Genomic DNA, 17,898 nt, shown 5'->3' with positions numbered 1-17,898 from the left:
TAAATAATGCAGTTATTATTACATGCAAGATTAAATAAATTTAAATTTAAATTGTTACACAATTCATGATTATTAGTTATGAGGGTGATTGTCTCATAGAGTAATTGGGATTTAGATTACCAAAGAAAAAAAAAAAAGAGTAAATGTAATGACATATGACACTGAGATGATAATAAAAACAACTTAACATAATCTAACGGTCATAAATTTACTAAGTCGAAAACGACGTCGTTTTAGTGAATATAAAGGGAATGCGGATGCGGTTATTAACAGCTTCCGCATTCCCTAAAATTGTCATCCACATCCGCATATGCGAATATCAGATATGAACAGTTTTTATTTGCACACATTTTCACCCATACTGAGCGCTTGTCATGCTCTCCTTATTGCCATATTTAAATTTCCGAATTTATTTGTATTATATAACTATGATATAAGATTTAATTAGTTGATTCTCTTTCTCTATACATGTATTTTCTTATTACAAAATATCTAAACCATATTTTAATTTTTTTTTTTTTTAAAAAAAATCTTCAAATTAAGCTTGAGAAAAATACCACCAATTCAACCTTTAAACTCACGTATGCTTAAAGTATGTGTGAGAACAAATATTTATTTAATAAGCTGAATTAGAAACTTTTTTTTAAAAGAAATCAATTAAAAAAAAAAAGATTCTTTTCATAATTTTAAAGGTAAGAAAACAATTTAAAAAGATCCATTGTTCTGATTATTTAATTGTTATTAGTTAAATTCAGTTAGGAAATTAAGGAAATTCTTTTCAAAAAAAAAAAAATCTTTAAGGAAATCTCCAGAATTTTATTGAAACTTATGCATGAAGGAAAGGTTATGAAGGGCATTTCTAACATAATAGACAAATAGTTCATGATAATCAAATTTGACTATTATGAGCCATTTTTCATCTCTAACAGAAGAGGCAAAATAAATTTTTTTTTTCTTCTAATGTGAATAGTAAATAAACTATTATGTCTATTCACTATTCACACCATAAAGAGTTTTTTTATTATTTTCTCTATCTCTTTCTGTCTTTTTCTATTTTTTTGTACTTCTTTCATACTTTTTCTTACACAAAATAATATTTAAATATAAGTAGAAAGTATAATAGAGATTTTATTAGAGAGAATATAGAAAAAGTAATAGCTAAAATAGAGAGTTTTACTTTTTTAATAGTTACTTTGATTATTATCGCTAGAGATCCACTGACAAAGGAAAAAAACAAAATCAGAAAGTAGAAAATGTTCATCATCCATTGAAAGTTAAAGTTAAAGTTAAAGTTAAAAAAAAAAAACAAAAAACAAAACAAAAAAGAAGCACTAAACTCAGATTCCATTTGATCAGTGCCATTCACAGACGCATCCGGGGTACTTAATTAACACGCTTATTGTCGCGCATGCGTTACGTGTCGCTTGTATTCAAAGAACCCCCCAAAACGACGCCGTCTGTGTATGTTGGAATATGAAGCAAAAAAAGAAAAGTAGCTACCCCGTCAAAATGCTATCTAAAATCTTACCCGCTTTGCACTTCAATTAACTCGCGCAAACACAGAGGAGAGAGAGAGAGAGAGAGAGAGAGAGCCAAAAGAGACTTGGCTACCACTACCGAGCCCGTGCCCGTGTTTCTTCGATCCAGTACGGTCGCGTTAGCTTCTCCGATCGTACGGACACCATCTTCTCCGGTCACCAGCACTGACCCAAGTCAGCAGATCTCCCATTTTCTCCGCCAGATCCACCCCTGCAGGCCTGCAAATTGAGCCAAGAGCAAGGTAACCCCCATTTCCATTCCCAAATCTTGAAATCCCGAAAACCCAGTTATACTTTTGCATAGATCACAGCAATGGCACCCAGTACGATCCGAAAGGCTATCGGGGCAGTGAAAGACCAAACAAGCATTAGCATAGCCAAAGTGGCTGGCAACATAGCACCAGACCTCGAAGTCTTGGTCGTAAAGGCAACAACCCACGACGAGGACCCCGCTGACGAGAAGTACATCAGGGAAATCATAACCCTGACCTCTTATTCGAGAGGGTATGTCGGTGCGTGCGTGGCCACGATATCGAAGCGGCTGAGCAAGACCCGCGATTGGATTGTGGCCCTCAAGGCTCTGATGCTTGTGCACAGAGTCTTGGTCGATGGGCACCCGACGTTTGAGGAGGAGATGGCCTATGCAACCCGGCGGGGAATGCGGGTCTTGAACATGTCAGATTTTAGAGACGAGGCGCACTCGAATTCCTGGGATCACTCGGGTTTCGTGAGGTTTTACGCGGCGTATTTGGATGAGAAGGTCGAGAGCGTGGTCATTGAGAAGAGCATGAAAGGCGTGGATGAGAAGGATGATAGGTACAAGGATGAGAATGATAATGGAATGATGGGTAGGAGGACGAGGTCCTATGGGGACGTGAATGAATCGATGGGGAGGGAGAAGAGGAGAGAGACACCGATGAGGGAAATGCGGCCAGAGAGGGTTTTGGGGAAGTTGAACCAGTTGTTGAAAATACTTGATCGGATATTGGCTTGTAGGCCGACCGGTGCGGCAAAGACTAGTAGGTTGGTGCTGGTGGGTCTTTACCAGATCGTGAGGGAGAGTTTTGGGGTTTATGTGGAGATATGTGAGGCATTAGGGGTGTTGTTGGATAGGTTTATGGAGATGGCATATGCTGATTGTGTTAAGGGCTTTGATGCTTATGTTAGTGCAGCGAAGATGATTGATGAGCTTGTGGCGTTCTATAATTGGTGTAAGGATACGGGGATTGCGCGGTCGTCTGAGTATCCTGAAGTCCAGAGGATTACTGAGAAGCTTTTGGGGACGCTCGAGGGGTTCTTGAGGGAGATGGCGGGCAAGCCAAAGAGCTTGGAGAGAAGTAGGGAGGAGAAGGCGCCTGTGAAGGAGGAGGTGGTGGTGGAGCAGGATATGAATGAGATAAAGGCTCTTCCTCCGCCAGAGAATTATAACCCTCCACCCCCACCCCCACCTGAACGCGAGGCTAAACCACAACCACAGCAGGTGACTGAGGACTTGGTGAATTTGAAGGATGATGCAATCTCAGCTGATGAGCAAGGCAATAAATTGGCTTTGGCTCTGTTCTCTGGGCAACCGGCTACAAATACAGATGGTTCTTGGGAAGCTTTCCCGTCGAATGGTGAGCCTGAGGTGACATCGGCATGGCAGACACCTGCTGCTGAGATTGGTAAAGCAGATTGGGAGCTGGCATTGGCAGAATCAGCTAGTAATCTCTCGAAGCAGAAAGCTACATTGGCAGGTGGGTTTGATCCATTGCTATTGAATGGCATGTATGATCAAGGGGCAGTGAGGCAGCATGTGAGGACCACTCAACTGGGTGGTGGAAGTGCAAGTAGTGTGACACTGCCTGGGGCAGGCAAGACTGCTACACCTGTGCTTGCTCTGCCTGCTCCAGATGGGACAGTCCAGGCAGTAGGGCACCAGGATCCCTTCGCCGCATCGCTTGCAGTGCCACCTCCTTCATATGTGCAAATAGCGGAGATGGAGAGGAAGCAGCAGCTTCTTGTGCAGGAACAGCAGCTCTGGCAGCAGTATGGAAGGGATGGGATGCAAGGCCAAGTGGGTTTGGCCAAGATTGCTGCTGGTGGCTCTGGCTACTATGGCCCAAGCCCTCAACCAATGATGCCTTACGGGATGCCACAGCCAGGAGGGTACTACTACGCACCCTATTGAAATAGCTCTTGTAATGAATGGCTTGTTCTTCCCTTGATGCGGATAACTATTTTACTTCCTTGCACTGTTTCGGAAGATTTTCTATGCTCTTCATTGTTTGCCACTGTGTTCATTTCTGTACTTACTTTCGAAGCGAGTGAAAGACATATGGGGTTTGGAATAATAGAGAGTATATAGAATATAATGAAAGTGTTTGTCATCAGTTTCTCTGTCTGCAATGAAGCCATCTGTTTTTCTGTCCCTTTCTATTTCCTTGGCCATATTTTCGTTCAGACTCTTATCTCATCGAAGTCTTTTAATAGGCGGGACCTGGGGTTAGCAATTGGAACAGAAAATCCTGAGCTTGGCCTCTATCAATGGGAGATGTTCACTCCTTGTAATATACATCATATAGATAGGCTGGAGCAAAGGTATCAGATTTATCTCGCCATTCCATTAGGCTGCTCTAGCAATGCCTATCAGTCATTGAATGAGTCATTATTAAAAAAATAAAAAATAAATAGTTGATGGGCATTGCTACATCAATCTAGTAGCATTACTTTTATACAAAATTTTGCTTCACCTGGCATGGGGCAGCTCTGAATATGTTAGTGAAAACTATTCTATTTGCTTGCAACCAAAAACACTCACCTATCATAGCCGCAATTCCATCAAACCACTTGACTCACTTTCCCACATTACAACTCCACCACAACAAACAATGACATTCCCACATCAATCACCACTAGAAGAACAACCAACTTGCATGAAATGAGGCACGAATCTATGAGCTACCACCTGAGGTACAACCATTTGCAGTAGAACCACTTGACCCGCAGAAGGCCACTATCGTCCATTGCAACCTAGCCGCTTGGAGTGGAATTGATTAACCAAGATGAGGTGCCTTGCTCCCCGAGCCCATACTCCAATTTGAATTATGAGTCGAATCAATTGGGCAGTGTTGGGAAGAAAAGGATGGGCTCAAGGCAAGTCGATAGTCTGAAAGTTTGGGTTGTGGTGATTTGCTTGAAAATTGGCTTGCATAAAGAATGTATCTATTTGAAAATATATAGACTCCGAAGTAACCGCAACCAAACAGATAACCAACTATGTAAAGCAATAAAAAGAATTAACACAGATATTTGGTTATGAAATAAAAACTCTTTACACCAATGAGAAAAACCACTTTGGGACAGCTAAACCCAAGAAATTAACTATCAAAAGAAAAAGCTAATTACAAGGAGTTCGTACTCACAATCTTTTGCAGTAAGCACTCTCTTGAATTCTAACAAGCGTCTACTTGTCTTCTTCTCTCCCAAACTCATATAGAGAGTTCTTTTATTGACTTCTTTAACTAGAGCTCCTCTCCAATTAGACTTCAAAAGTTGAACGGTTACAATATAAATAAAACTCTAAGAGAAATACATACAAACATTTATTCCTAAATAATCTTTTCTTAGCACACTGAAATTCTCAACAAGAATTCTTAAAGAAACACTGTCTAGAAGCCTCTTCAAATAGGCTTTGAAAATCTTAATTCTACACAGACACGAATTTCTAGGTGGCGGTATCTGGACATGTATCAGTAAGTGAATATTTTGCTGAAGCACGTCCGGACACGTTGCCCTAGCGTCTGGACATCTGCATGAAAAATCTTCTCTGTCCGCAGTCTTCACTTCTGTGTTCGAACATTCTTGTAGATAGAGATTTTCTGTAACTTACGTCCACTGGGCCGTCCGGACATGTAGGGAACACAGACTTTTTGTAACTTGTGTCCGAACACTGCTTCTAGCTGTCCGGACAAGCTGTGGGTAAACCAAAACTTAAGGAGCATTTATTTCTTCAGAATATTTTCTACATCACTACTCTTGCCTTTCTTGATATATATTCTGCAAGACTCTCATTCTCAGCCCTTCCAATTCTTGAACAATATAATTGCAGGAATCTTCTATAAGTCTTATGAATAAACTGAGTCCCTAATATAGTAACTTTTTTATCAACAAATTTTAGCCAATAATAAAAACCAACTAACTCTCCCCTTAGCCATTCTAGGACAAAAATGGTTACAGCCCGAAAAATAAAAAATACTTCCAATTTTTGTCACAAAAAGACAGTAAACATAGTAATTTAAACTAAAGAAATATAAGTCACAATTATCATCCAAAAAAAACAACGAATATCCAAAAAATAATGCAGTCTAGAAAAACTAATTTATTTTTATTTTTTTAAACTACTACAGAAAGAAAGAAAAAAAAAAAAAAGGAGAGAAAAAAAAGAAAAAAAAGTGTCACGGCACTTGATCCCTCTGTTCTTCTGGAACGAGATGACGAAGAGTGTTCCGTACATTGATCTTGATCTGGGTCACATCTGCTTCCATGGTCTGAATGCATTGATCCATGGTCAAGAATCGATCATCTAAGGAAAGAAGGCGATTATCCATGGATTGAAATTGGTCAGTCACCCGGGTATTCATAGATTGCAGCCGATCAGTTATTTGAGTTAAAATACTCAAAACAGCAGCATTTGGTGGCTCAGTAGAAGAAGAGGAAACTGAAGGAGCGGAAGGAACTGGATCATCTTGTTCTTGGAACCGATGAACCTGAGCATTTGACTTCATTACGGTTAGCTTCCCAAAATTTCCCTCAGGCATATCCATTGGCTCATTGGCAGGGATGTTTGCTAGCTTTTTCTTGAGGATTTTCGTGATGAGTCCTCCAAAAGGCAGTGCAATCTGATTATCCTCCTGCATCTCTATCATCATCATTATCATGTGCTTGCACATGCAAAATGGAATCTGGTTGATGATGGCGAAGATCATACGAGCCCTGTTAAGTGGAACGTCACTGTTGCGAGAAATAGGCCAGATATTCTGCATGACTATTCTAGCCAACAGATGCTGAGGAGACTGTAGAAAGTCGATGGGAATACTATTCTTGCTTTCTTCCCAAACATTTGTTCCTCTAGGATCAAAACAGCCCATAAGCTCCTCCCTTGAAGGCTGAGTCACTGAGTCAGGAAAAGGAGTGCTGATGGCATAAGAGAGTGGGATGTCGGTGACTTCACTGATGACATCGACATCAATGGTTAGTGTAGTGCCGCACACTTTTGTCTCAAAGCAAGGAGTCTGCTTGTCTATGCTCACAACTTCCAAGTTCTTGTAGAACTCATACACGAGCCTTGGATAAATGTTCACTGCATCAAAGATGCTTAGCCATCCATTCTCATTAAAAATCCGGTAGATGAAATCAAAAGGAGCAACTCGAATGTCAGGCTTCAAGACCCCATGCTCAATTACTATAGTCCTGGAATTGATGGTTGCGACTGCATCCACCTTAGACCTCTTGTGAGTGTTAGACATATCCTAAAAAAAAAAAAAATTAAAATTTTTTTTTTAAAAAAAAAATATACCCAAAAACAGACAAAACAACATATAAAAGTATATGTTTTTTTTTTTTTTTGATAAGTAATTGTAATTTTATAAAAGTATATGTTAATCTCCTGCCGGGGTAATAAAGCAATTTGGATAAAAATAAATGCCAAACTTTGAAGAAAAATTCATTTAGGCATTTTGTCGAACACTTGGGGTGCATGAGTAAAAATAGAAATAACAATATCTTGTGATAATCTAATGTGCCCCAAAAATAAACATGCACAAACATAGAACATATTCCAACCTCAGCAAACAACTAAGATGAACCAAACCAAGAACAATAAAAAAAATAAAAATAAAAAAAAATGGTTTTGAAAATACCCAACAACCCAACCTTTTGCCCTAGAATTTCAAATACTCAATAATTAAATCAAGGAAAATTCAAAGCTTAAATCCAAAGTAGAGAAGTACATACCTTGATTTGGGATGCAGAGATGAGCAAGAAAATCAAGGGATAAGCACAAAAATCGGAGAAGAAATAACCAAAATGCAACAGCATTTTCTTTAATATCCAAACTTGATTAGTATTAAGCTTCAAACTTACATTTCCCACAGCATTTTTTTCTTCGATACACTTTTCCAATTTATTTTGGATGTCATGCATCTTGGAAGTCACAGCCTTCTCCACTGCTTCTGAAATATAGCTTCCCACTTTACTTTTGGTCTCCACAAGTAGAGATTCATAATACTGGAACAAAACAAATATTAAACAAATTAACTCTTAAAGGAAAAATTTGACATGTTAAGAGGGCATATAATCTATAAGAGCATCACATGGCCAAGGTAGTACATAAGTAACATAAATACATCTACGGAGAATAAGAATCCCTGTGAAATTTCCCAGACAAAATCAACCCAAGTAGAAACTCCTACCTGTTCAAGCAATTACATCCCCTTCCATAATGTATGACAGTGATATTTGGATTTATATATATATATATATATATATATATATATATATATATATATATATATATATATAAATATATATTGTGTGTTTGGGTATTTCGGAGATTTTTTTGGGGGGGAAGTCCAATTGGGCCTATGGGCTACACAGTAAAGGTAGTCCCAAGCCATCTAATTATGCTCCCCATCCCTATCCCCAGCAAAGACATAAAATTATAGGCATTCAACTGCATTTCCACCACAGCTATCATGTCAAATGATATATATATATATATGGAGAGAGAGAGAGAGAGAGAGAGAGAGAGAGAGATGTTAAATATATATAGAACAAGAAGAGCTCAGCCTAGAAAACAAAAGAAAAACAGGTAGAAATTTCATGATCTATTTATAAACTAATGAGTGAATATCACCAGTCACGTCCAGCAAGGGTTGGGGAGAAAAAAGAATGAAGGAGGAAAAGATATGGGATAGGGAGAGGAGGGTGGAAGGAGTAGGGATCAATTTGTTAACTTGTCTTTGATTATCCAGTTGAGTTGCAAGAAGACCGTTGTACTCATCCACAATCTGTTGTCAGGCACGTAAATTGAAGATTAGTGCATGCCTATAGGAAAAGAGGAAAAGAGGAAAAGGAATCTTTTTTTTTTTTTTTTTTAAGTAATCGAAATATCATTAAAAAGCAAAAAGTGCAACCCAAGTATATAGGAAATATACAACAGAAACACCTAACTAGGAGGAGAAAAAAAAAAAAAAAAAAAATCATGAAAACTAAACAAATTAGAAAAGACAAACGCAGTTGTCCAAAGGTAAAGAGTGTTGAAGAAAAAAGACTTAAGCTCCACCACTGTCTTCTTGCGGCCTTTGAAACTTTTATCATTTCTTTCTCTCCAAACTCCACAAATGCCCCCCCCCCCCAAGCAAACAAGTCTAGTACTCAATTATGCATAATCCAAGACAGCCTAGCAGGACCGAAGATACCATTCTATAAGGCACAAGCAATCTCACAATGGAGAAGAACAAGAAAGTTCATGGTACCAGACATGAAATAACCCATCGCCTCAAAATATTATGGATATTAGAACTTCATATTGAAAGGTCCAACTCAGTCCAACCACCCAAGTTGTACCAGACATGTACAAGCGTAGCATCACAGTTCTAAATACTCTATTCGAGTAATAATAAATTATTAGCATATCTAAAACTTGAGATAGTGGGTGTAATCCGAAAAAAGATTCATAAGTAACTTTAGAAAGCAATTATAATAAGAGAATCATACAGCATCAACTTTGCTACTAAAGAGGGTCCCACTTATTCCAGAATCCTCGCTACATCCACTAGTACCACAATCGCCTTCAAATGACATACAATGAGAGTTCGTCTCTGCCAACTCGCCATCAACTTTGGAATGACTCAGTCGGTGAACATAAACACTACCAACATAATCCCAAATTTTTTGTGTTTGCATATCAAGAGTGTAGCAATGCTGCGTATCCATCCAATGCCTCATGGCATGGCCTTCCGTATATCTAAAAAAAGAGATAAAAATTGATAGCTATGATCACGAAGACACCAAAAGAGTGTAGTCAAATATAAAATAAAACTTAGGTTTTAGTGCTTGATCACTTTAGAGTCTTGTTTTTTTTTTTTTCTCTTTTTTTTGGTGAGGATAAGGTAAGTATTATATCCAATAGGAAACTGTATAAAAGCACAGAGGCATACCCCAGCAGAATGAAACTCGTTTAAGAGGGCATGCCTCGTCGCCATAACTCAAAGAGACAAAATACCCAATAATCTATCTAACACCTCCTCCGAGAACCTTCATGATCATTGAAGCCATCTATTAGCTTGAGATGGTTCAATGAACGTAGAGGGTTTCGATTCTAACCCTACCAGAAAGAAAATATCCTAAATAAGAAGCCAGAGTTAGTTTATTACCTTCCACATCCCACAAAACCACATATCATGCACACCCAAAGGTTCTCCAATGTTCCACAGACAGAGCAAGTTGGTTTCTCATCTTGCTGCTGACAGAATCGGCAGACCTGAAAGTAAATTGAAAACCATTTTCAATATGGTTACCCCAGCATCCAGCCACTTCTATTGGAAATACGATTAAAGACATCACTAGATAAGGCAGATGCTAGGGCTATCAACTCAAGATAGCATGCACTATAAGCTGGGGAAAAAAAACTCAAGGTAGCATGCACCTTAAGCTGAAGCAAATGTCCGTATTGTACCCTAACTTCCATAAAATAATGCCAGTTAAAATCATGAGCATGAACTTGCATAATACATTTTCTTTTAATCCAAACAGTAATTTTAGCAGAAGTAAACATGATACTTTTGAGCCTAATTCCACTATAGTTGCACAAAAAAGTTGTGATTGTTTTTGTCAAATCTATATGGGGTATGCATCCCAACTAAAATACAGCATGACAGGGATGACAAATTGTGGGCTTCATGATCCTCAAAAGGCTCTAAGGATATTGGAGCTTCAAGATTAACACAAAACGGCCAAAAAGAAAAGATTCCAGATCAGAAAGGCGTCAAAGCAACAACACTTTTTCAGGCTGTATGATAGCATTTGAGAATTTGAGAATTCTCAAAGAAACAACATGACCCTGCCTTGTACTAACATCACCTTCTTGACATCCATAAAGCATTTGAGAATTCCCAAAGTCAAGATACCGGATACAATAAATTGTTGGAACTACATGCTCATCAAAAACTAACTTGTGTTAACAATAACTTTATTTAATTAAGTTCTCCAACCTAGAACATAACACCAAAGAGGAAATGTTCATGGAATCGAGAATCAGCTCACCTGGCAAGACAAATTAGTCCTTTTTGAAATGCAGGGACACTGAAACGAATGGTCACAAATTGTACTCAGTATTCCACTAGTGTCTGGGTCCAATCTCTCTAAAATTCAAACACCAAATTCAAAGAAACCATACAAACATCAATTCCCAAGAGTCTCATCATTCTACAAAAAAAATGTAGCACAATATGCACTCTTTAATACAAACCAAAACAGAACAGAAACAGAAAATGTAACTCACCAAGACACACTGGGCAAGTAGGTAACTCCGTACACCCTGCGGGAGGTGTCCTGGCTATCTCCACTGATTCCGTGTACTCCACAGACATCATAAACATAATATGGCATACCTCAGCCTAAAAAATCAACCATTATAAAAATGAAAAATGAAAAAACCAACACACATATCAATGAGTCCAATCTACAATGCTTGCAATCAAAACCAATAATACAAGCAAAGCTCATCATCTACCTCGCCTGGTGAGAACTTCTTTCCATTAAAATTGCAATAAAATCCATCAGCTGTTAACTGGTTGGCAAGCCTTATCAAGACACTGTACCGATTCTCCATCCCATCGCTCCTAAGAAAAAATTCAAGAATTCAAAAAAAAAAAAAGAATCAAATTTTGTGTACCCAAGTATAATCCCTTGGTAATGGTCCCCAAACCCAGTGTTAACCTAATAAGGCCATCTTGCAAGCAACACTACAGTTAAGTCAGGCCGATCAAGACTAGGCAATGGGCATACCAGTCCAGGACAACAATGTCTACATAAGACCATAGTCGGGCCAGGTGTACCTTAACCAACTGACGATATAAGGGAGCAATTGCCTAACGAAGTGGGTTCATAGAATCAAATCAGTGATTCCTGAACTCTCCCCCAATCCCGTGGAAACACTCCATAAAAGAAAGGGGAAGAGTCCACGCACTATTCTCTCCCCAAATAACTCTATGAATTTCCTCCCCTTCCTCACTAAAAAAACCCTGACTTAGCATGGGAGTGTTCCCGTCGGCACACACCGTGAGGTCACCCGCCCTTGTTATCCTCCCCTTTGCAGGTTCATCGGCCTGGAGTACAGTATCCAATAAACTCATTCTTTAAATTGTTTCCACTTCATCATTTTTTCTCAGTGACCAAACACAGAAATTAGGATTGAATTGAAATTCAGATTCACAAATTGAATTATAAAACAGAACTGTGAGTAATTGGGGAAGAGCGTACCTGATGAAAAGGAGCTCGGAGACGGTGTCGATCCAGGCGCCGCAGAAGCGGATGAAACCATCGAATGAGAGGTAGTTTGGTACGGAAACGACGAAGAGGACCGTGGATCGGGAGCTAGGGTTTGGAAGTGACGAGAGAGACGCACTTCGGAAGAGGTGCGCTACGCCTCTGCGTTGGCTGAATTTTGAGCCAGGGTTAGGGTTTGATGGACTAGTGGTCGACCTGAACTTGGTGATTTCCAATGCCAGAGGGTGCTTGCTGTCCACTTGGACTCGGAGGAAGAACATGGTCGCTTGGCTGAGTCGAATCGGCCAGCAGAATCAGTTGAGACTTGAGAGAGAGAGAGAGAGAATTGGCCCTGTTTACTAACTCCTTCCCCTTTCCCTTCTCCTCCCCTCCCCCCATTTCTCCTGACAGTAAAGCACAGTCCATGGGTCGAAAGCTATGCCTTTCGGCAGGAGGCTTTTTAGCCTTTTGATTTTAATATTCCGACGTCTCATCACTTTCCCATTTTACCCAAACGCAATGAAACAAGAGTTGCAGACTTTTTAGGGCTGAGAAAGTTCGAATACTGTGCATTTGTGTTTTGGCAGGACGGTATTATTCCATTACATTGGGGTAAAATGGAAAAATAATGAGACGTGAAGCTTAAGAAGCTTCACTCTTAAGCTTCCCCTCTCAATATTAAATAAATAAATAAAAGACTAAAAAGCCTCCTGCCAAAAGGCAGGCACATACTTCACTGTCAGGGGAAATGGGGGGCGGGGAGGAGAAGGGGGTTAGTAATCAGGGCGCAGAGAGAGAGAGAGAGAGCGGAAACTGGCTGTTAGAGTGTTACAGACTACAGTTACGGTGAGTTAAAAAAGAAAAAAGAAATTAAGAAAAAGAGAAATGCTATAATTATAATTTATGAAAATTACACTTAACTCCCTAAACTTTTATTACTTTTACAATTTATCTTCTAAAGCTTAAAAACTCTAAATTTAGTGTATCAAATTTTAAAAAATTTACAATCTTATACCTCCGTTAGGATTTTCCTTTAAATCTTAACGGAAAAGTAAGAAATTTTCAAAATACTTTCATTTTTTTACAATAAAAAATAAAAAAATACTGTGATTTAAGGATCATTTTGTAATTTTATAAAGTTTACAAAGATATTATGGTCATTTTACCATTTAACAATTTGATTTAACCCAAAATCATAACGGGAAAGATGAGAGTACAAAAAATTAAAAATTTGATACAGAAAATTAAGAGTTTTTAATTTGAAAGGAAAATTGCAAAAATAATAAAAGTTTAAGAAGTAAAATGATTTTTTTGAAAAAAATAAATAAAATTATGGAATATTCACCAAACGAAATTCACTTTGACATTCTTAGAGCATTTGTAATGAACTAGTCAAAATTTAAGCGAATTTTGGCTAAAAAATTCACTTTTGTTATTTTAGCTTCCTACTTTTCAAAAGCCCTAAATACTAGACTCTCTAAATATTCTCTACTTTAAATAAATACTATTTTTTTATTAGTTTTAAAATAGCCACTTTTCAACCAACCAAAATTGAATTACCCAACCCGACTCTTCGGTGGCAGCCTCCGACGGATCAGAGATTGGCAAAGATGGGCAAGAGAAACCACATCCCTCTCAGCAATTTCGTCAAACACTTTGCGCCCACAATCCAAAAGCTCACATTTCACATACATATCAATCATAGTATTGCCATCATACAAATCAGAAGCAAACCCACCAATCAAAATCGTCTGCGCATGAATTTGGTATCAGCATAAACATAACATACCAAGCAAACCCACCAAGGGCATCAACATAACATACCAAATCAAACTATCTCCGGTGAGCAAGCGCAAGCAATGGCGTCAAACACTGTGAGTACATAGTCATTTTCGACGCTGATTTCTGTCCTAAACTGGACTATCTCTGGCAAGCCATCCCCTTCTTGGTCCACAACCCCCAAATTGCGTTGGTTCAAGGACTGATTGCGTTGTCAAAGAGACGAGTTCACTACAAATGCTCTTAACTAACCTTTTTATTAACCCTTATAAAATATCTAGGCGAACCTTAAAGACTTAAACAGGATTTATAAAATATCTTGACGAACCTTAGAGGCTTAAACAACCTCTGTTATGAGTGACTTATTTATTTTATAGTTTAATGCTTCGTTTGTTTCAGCGTAAAATGTTTTTTAGAAAATATTTTCAGCATTTTTCGGTGTTTGGTGGGGGCAAAAATAATGATCGACGAAAATCATTTTCAGTTTAACCGTTAAACCCTCGACCAATGATGCCTTACGGGATGCCACAGCCAGGAGGGTACTACTACGCACCCTATTGAAATAGCTCTTGTAATGAATGGCATGTTCTTCCCATGATGTGGATAACTATTTTACTTCCTTGCACTGTTTCGAAAGATTTTCTATGCTCTTCATTGTTTGCCACTGTGTTCATTTATGTACTTACTTTCGAAGCGAGTGAAAGACATATGGGGTTTGGAATAATAGAGAGTATATAGAATATAATGAAAGTGTTTGTTATTAGTTTCTCTTTCTGCAATGTAGTTTCCATACGGGCTATGAAGGGCTGTATTCGATCCGAGTTGAGTTGAGTATTGAATGTTCAAACTTGGTTCATTTAATTTTATTTCGAACACGAGTTGAGCTCGAACTTATCACCAAACGAGATATTCTGTTCAAGCTTGACTTGTTTAATTTTATTTCGAACACGAATTGAGCTCGATCTTTTCACGAGCTGCTCAATTAGCTTATTCATTTTTTATATAAAGTAAATACCATGATTGCTTATATTTTCATAAATCCATACTAATCATTAATTAATTAAGAATTGTTAAAATTTTATTATTTGAGTTCATTAAATAAATTAACTTGAATCTTAAATAATATAATCTCGAGTTTATATGTATGTATATAAATTCATTATGCACATGCACAAATTACATGTGTGCAGGCACACACATATAACAATACATACTCACAAACACACTCATGTACACACAAATCTATAAAATTAAACTCACAACAATAATTCAAGTTATATCTATCATATTAGGAAGATTATTCATTTTTACTTAAGATGTTCTTATTACAAAATTAAATAATACGAATTTTTTTTTTTTGTAAAAATGAAGTTATATGAGTTTATATAAGATTATCCGAGTCGAACCAAGTTTATATGAGTATGTCTCATTTAATATTCGAACATATTATTGTGTTCACGAACAACTCATTTATTATTCAAACCGAGACCGAATTGAGTTTAACCGAACCGAACAGAGCTGAGTTCACGAACAACTGGCTCATCTTACACCCCTAATGAGGCCATATGTTTTTCTGTCCCTTTCTATTTCCTTGGCCATATTTTCATTCAGACTATCTCATCGAAGTCTTTTAATAGGTGGGACCTGGAGTTAGCAATTGGAACAAAAAATCTAAGCTTGGCCCTCTGTCAATGGAAGAATGGAAGATGGTCACTTCTTGTAATATACATCATATAGATAGGCTGGAGCAAAGGTATCAGATTTATCTCGCCATTCCATTAGACTGGTCTAGCAATGCCTATCAGCCATTGAATGAGTCATTATTAACAAATTAAAAAAAATAAAAAATTAAGGGTTGATGAGCATTGACACATCAATCTAGTGAGATGAGAGTGTAGTATTTAGCATTACTTTTATACAAAATCTTTGCTTCACCTGGCATGGGGCGGCTCTGAATATGTTAATGAAAACTATACCCCTTGCTTGCAACCAAAAACACTCACTTATCATAGCCACAACTCCATCAAACCACTTGACTCACTTTCCCACGTTACAGCTCCACCACAACAAACAATGGCATTCCCACACCAATCACCGCTAGAAGAACAACCAACTTGCATGAAATGAGGCACGAATCTACGAGCTGCCACCTGAGGTACAATCATTTGGAGTGGAACCACTTAACCCAGGCGGAGGGCCACTACCGTCCATTGCAACCTAGCCACTTGGAGTGGAATCGATTGACCAAGACGAGGCACCACTTGCTCCCTGAGCCCATATTGGGTTGCTCTGCCACTACGGTGAGGAGGTCGAAAACATTAGAGCTAATTGTGAGGAGTTGGGGAGGAAGGAAGTAGTTTGAAAATTTGAGAAAAACGAAACCTGTAACTGACGATAAGGCTGTTGAAAATGACTCGATTAAAGACTCCAATTTGAATTATGGTCGGATCATTTGGGTTGTGTTGGGTAGAAAACAGTGGGCTCAAGGCAAGTCGATAGTTTGAAAATTTGGGTTGTGGCGATCTACTTGAAAATCGGCTTGCATGAAGAATATATCTATTGGTGCAATTTCTGTGACACTTTTCCCATGAAGATCTGTGACCACCACAGTTACCAGATGATAGAGCTAAGATGGAACCTTCATTGAACATTGTTGGTTCTATTCCTACGAAATAGGAAGCTCGTCAAAGAATCCTTGGCTGGAGCCGAAGACACTCTGATGCGTAAGTTAGCATGTTAGTTTTTTGAAGTATATAAGTGGAAAATTTTTCTTATCTCTCTATTTACCTCGGTTCCTCCTTTTCATATACTGTTCATATTGCAAATGAAGTTTATTCCTCCATCCTACAAATTTTGAAATTGGAAACATGATGCAGCCTTTGATGTGACTAGATGCCACTTGTCGACAAAAAGAGAGATTCCCATACCTTGTGTGTAAGGATTTGTGTGGGCTCGAGGTCTACTTGGACTGATGAAACGTATACTTTCCTTAGCATTTGGAGGCTCAAGGAAGGGTGGTTTGAATTGCTTCGATCCCCATTATGGCGAACGCAGTCGGCAAACGTGGGAGATGGAATTAAGGGTTATTCCATTATTCTGTTGTGATTAGTGATCGATAGCCTGATTGTGCGACTAAATGATAAGAAGACTGATGTCAAGTCTCGATCTTTAAAGGGGCTTCGGACACGGTCTTCAACTATTGATGGGACAATAAATCACTAACTCGTTAGTTAGAGAGCAAAAAAAAGTCTATATATACATTATTAAAAATTGCATGTAAGGGATGTAAAAAACTTAAAGATCCATTAGGAGGTGTTAGGTGAGGTTGATACGTTTACTTGACTAACTGAGCTCGAGATATCTAAAGGCTTTTTGGCAGTAAGCATATATATATATATGACTTGCTCCTTTCGGTTTTGATCAGAGCCCTTTTGTAGTTTGTATGCATATATATACAGTTTTCTAAGCCTCACACGATTTTTTTTAGGGTGACGAAGTTTTACGTGTTGAATTTGAAAAAATTGGCATGGAATGGGTGGTGTTACATGCTTTCTTTGCATATTTGAATGAGTTTTCAAGAACATCACTTTGTCACCATTTCTTGGTTATTTTATTGTGATGGTGGTTGTGAATATGACCCAAAGAGACCAATTGATATATAACTTTTAAAATATGCATCCAAAATTTCAATGCCTATTTGAAAATGGAGTTTTTGTTGGGGTTTTCATTCTTAGCTAAGAGCAAACCTTTGAATTAATTGTTATTAAATTAAATAAATTCAATGAATCAACCATTGTTGAATGAATATCGAATAAAATTTATAGAATTATAGAATCAAATATGTTACTACAGTTTTCGGTATGACGTAAACATAATACGTTCCTTAAGCTTTTCAAGATATTTGCAAAATAACAAACACTAAGAGACCTTTTCGAGGATCTCGCTTCGATGCCTAAGTCAGTTTATGAGAGAAAAAACCTGCTTAATTGCCCAAATTCAGTCTTAGTTTATACCTGGAGCTTGGACCTATTTATAGGCTTTTTGATGTGGT

At 38.0% G+C, this 17,898-nt stretch overlaps 2 protein-coding genes across 5 annotated transcripts; one reads left to right on the top strand and one right to left on the bottom strand.

Moving 5' to 3' along the window:
* The first annotated feature begins 1,526 nt into the window (after window positions 1-1,526).
* LOC133857908 (putative clathrin assembly protein At2g25430) lies at window positions 1,527-3,949 on the top strand. Its single transcript, XM_062293289.1, has one exon. It carries the CDS (start codon window positions 1,852-1,854, stop codon window positions 3,706-3,708), a length of 1,857 nt encoding a protein of 618 aa, XP_062149273.1. The 5' UTR covers window positions 1,527-1,851; the 3' UTR covers window positions 3,709-3,949.
* A 925-nt stretch (window positions 3,950-4,874) lies between these two features.
* On the bottom strand, window positions 4,875-12,665 carry LOC133857907 (BRAP2 RING ZnF UBP domain-containing protein 1-like). Of its 4 annotated transcripts, none has more exons than XM_062293288.1 (9): window positions 12,063-12,665; window positions 11,314-11,422; window positions 11,083-11,197; window positions 10,845-10,942; window positions 9,956-10,062; window positions 9,297-9,546; window positions 8,534-8,587; window positions 7,662-7,805; window positions 4,875-5,492 (listed from the first exon to the last, which is right to left on the bottom strand). In XM_062293288.1, exons 1-9 carry the CDS (start codon window positions 12,347-12,349, stop codon window positions 5,406-5,408), a joined length of 1,251 nt encoding a protein of 416 aa, XP_062149272.1. In that variant the 5' UTR covers window positions 12,350-12,665; the 3' UTR covers window positions 4,875-5,405. The 4 variants fall into 4 exon arrangements, with proteins under 4 accessions (XP_062149272.1, XP_062149269.1, XP_062149270.1 ...); XM_062293285.1 differs by lacking the exon at window positions 4,875-5,492 and adding an exon at window positions 5,814-7,048 and having other exon boundaries at window positions 7,533-7,805; window positions 12,063-12,661; XM_062293286.1 differs by lacking the exon at window positions 4,875-5,492 and adding an exon at window positions 5,814-7,048 and having other exon boundaries at window positions 12,063-12,657.
* Window positions 12,666-17,898: the final 5,233 nt, after the last annotated feature.

This window comes from Alnus glutinosa, chromosome 14 (genome assembly GCF_958979055.1).
Source record: "Alnus glutinosa chromosome 14, dhAlnGlut1.1, whole genome shotgun sequence".
NCBI lineage: Eukaryota > Viridiplantae > Streptophyta > Magnoliopsida > Fagales > Betulaceae > Alnus > Alnus glutinosa.
This window is presented reverse-complemented; position numbering and strand designations above follow the sequence as displayed.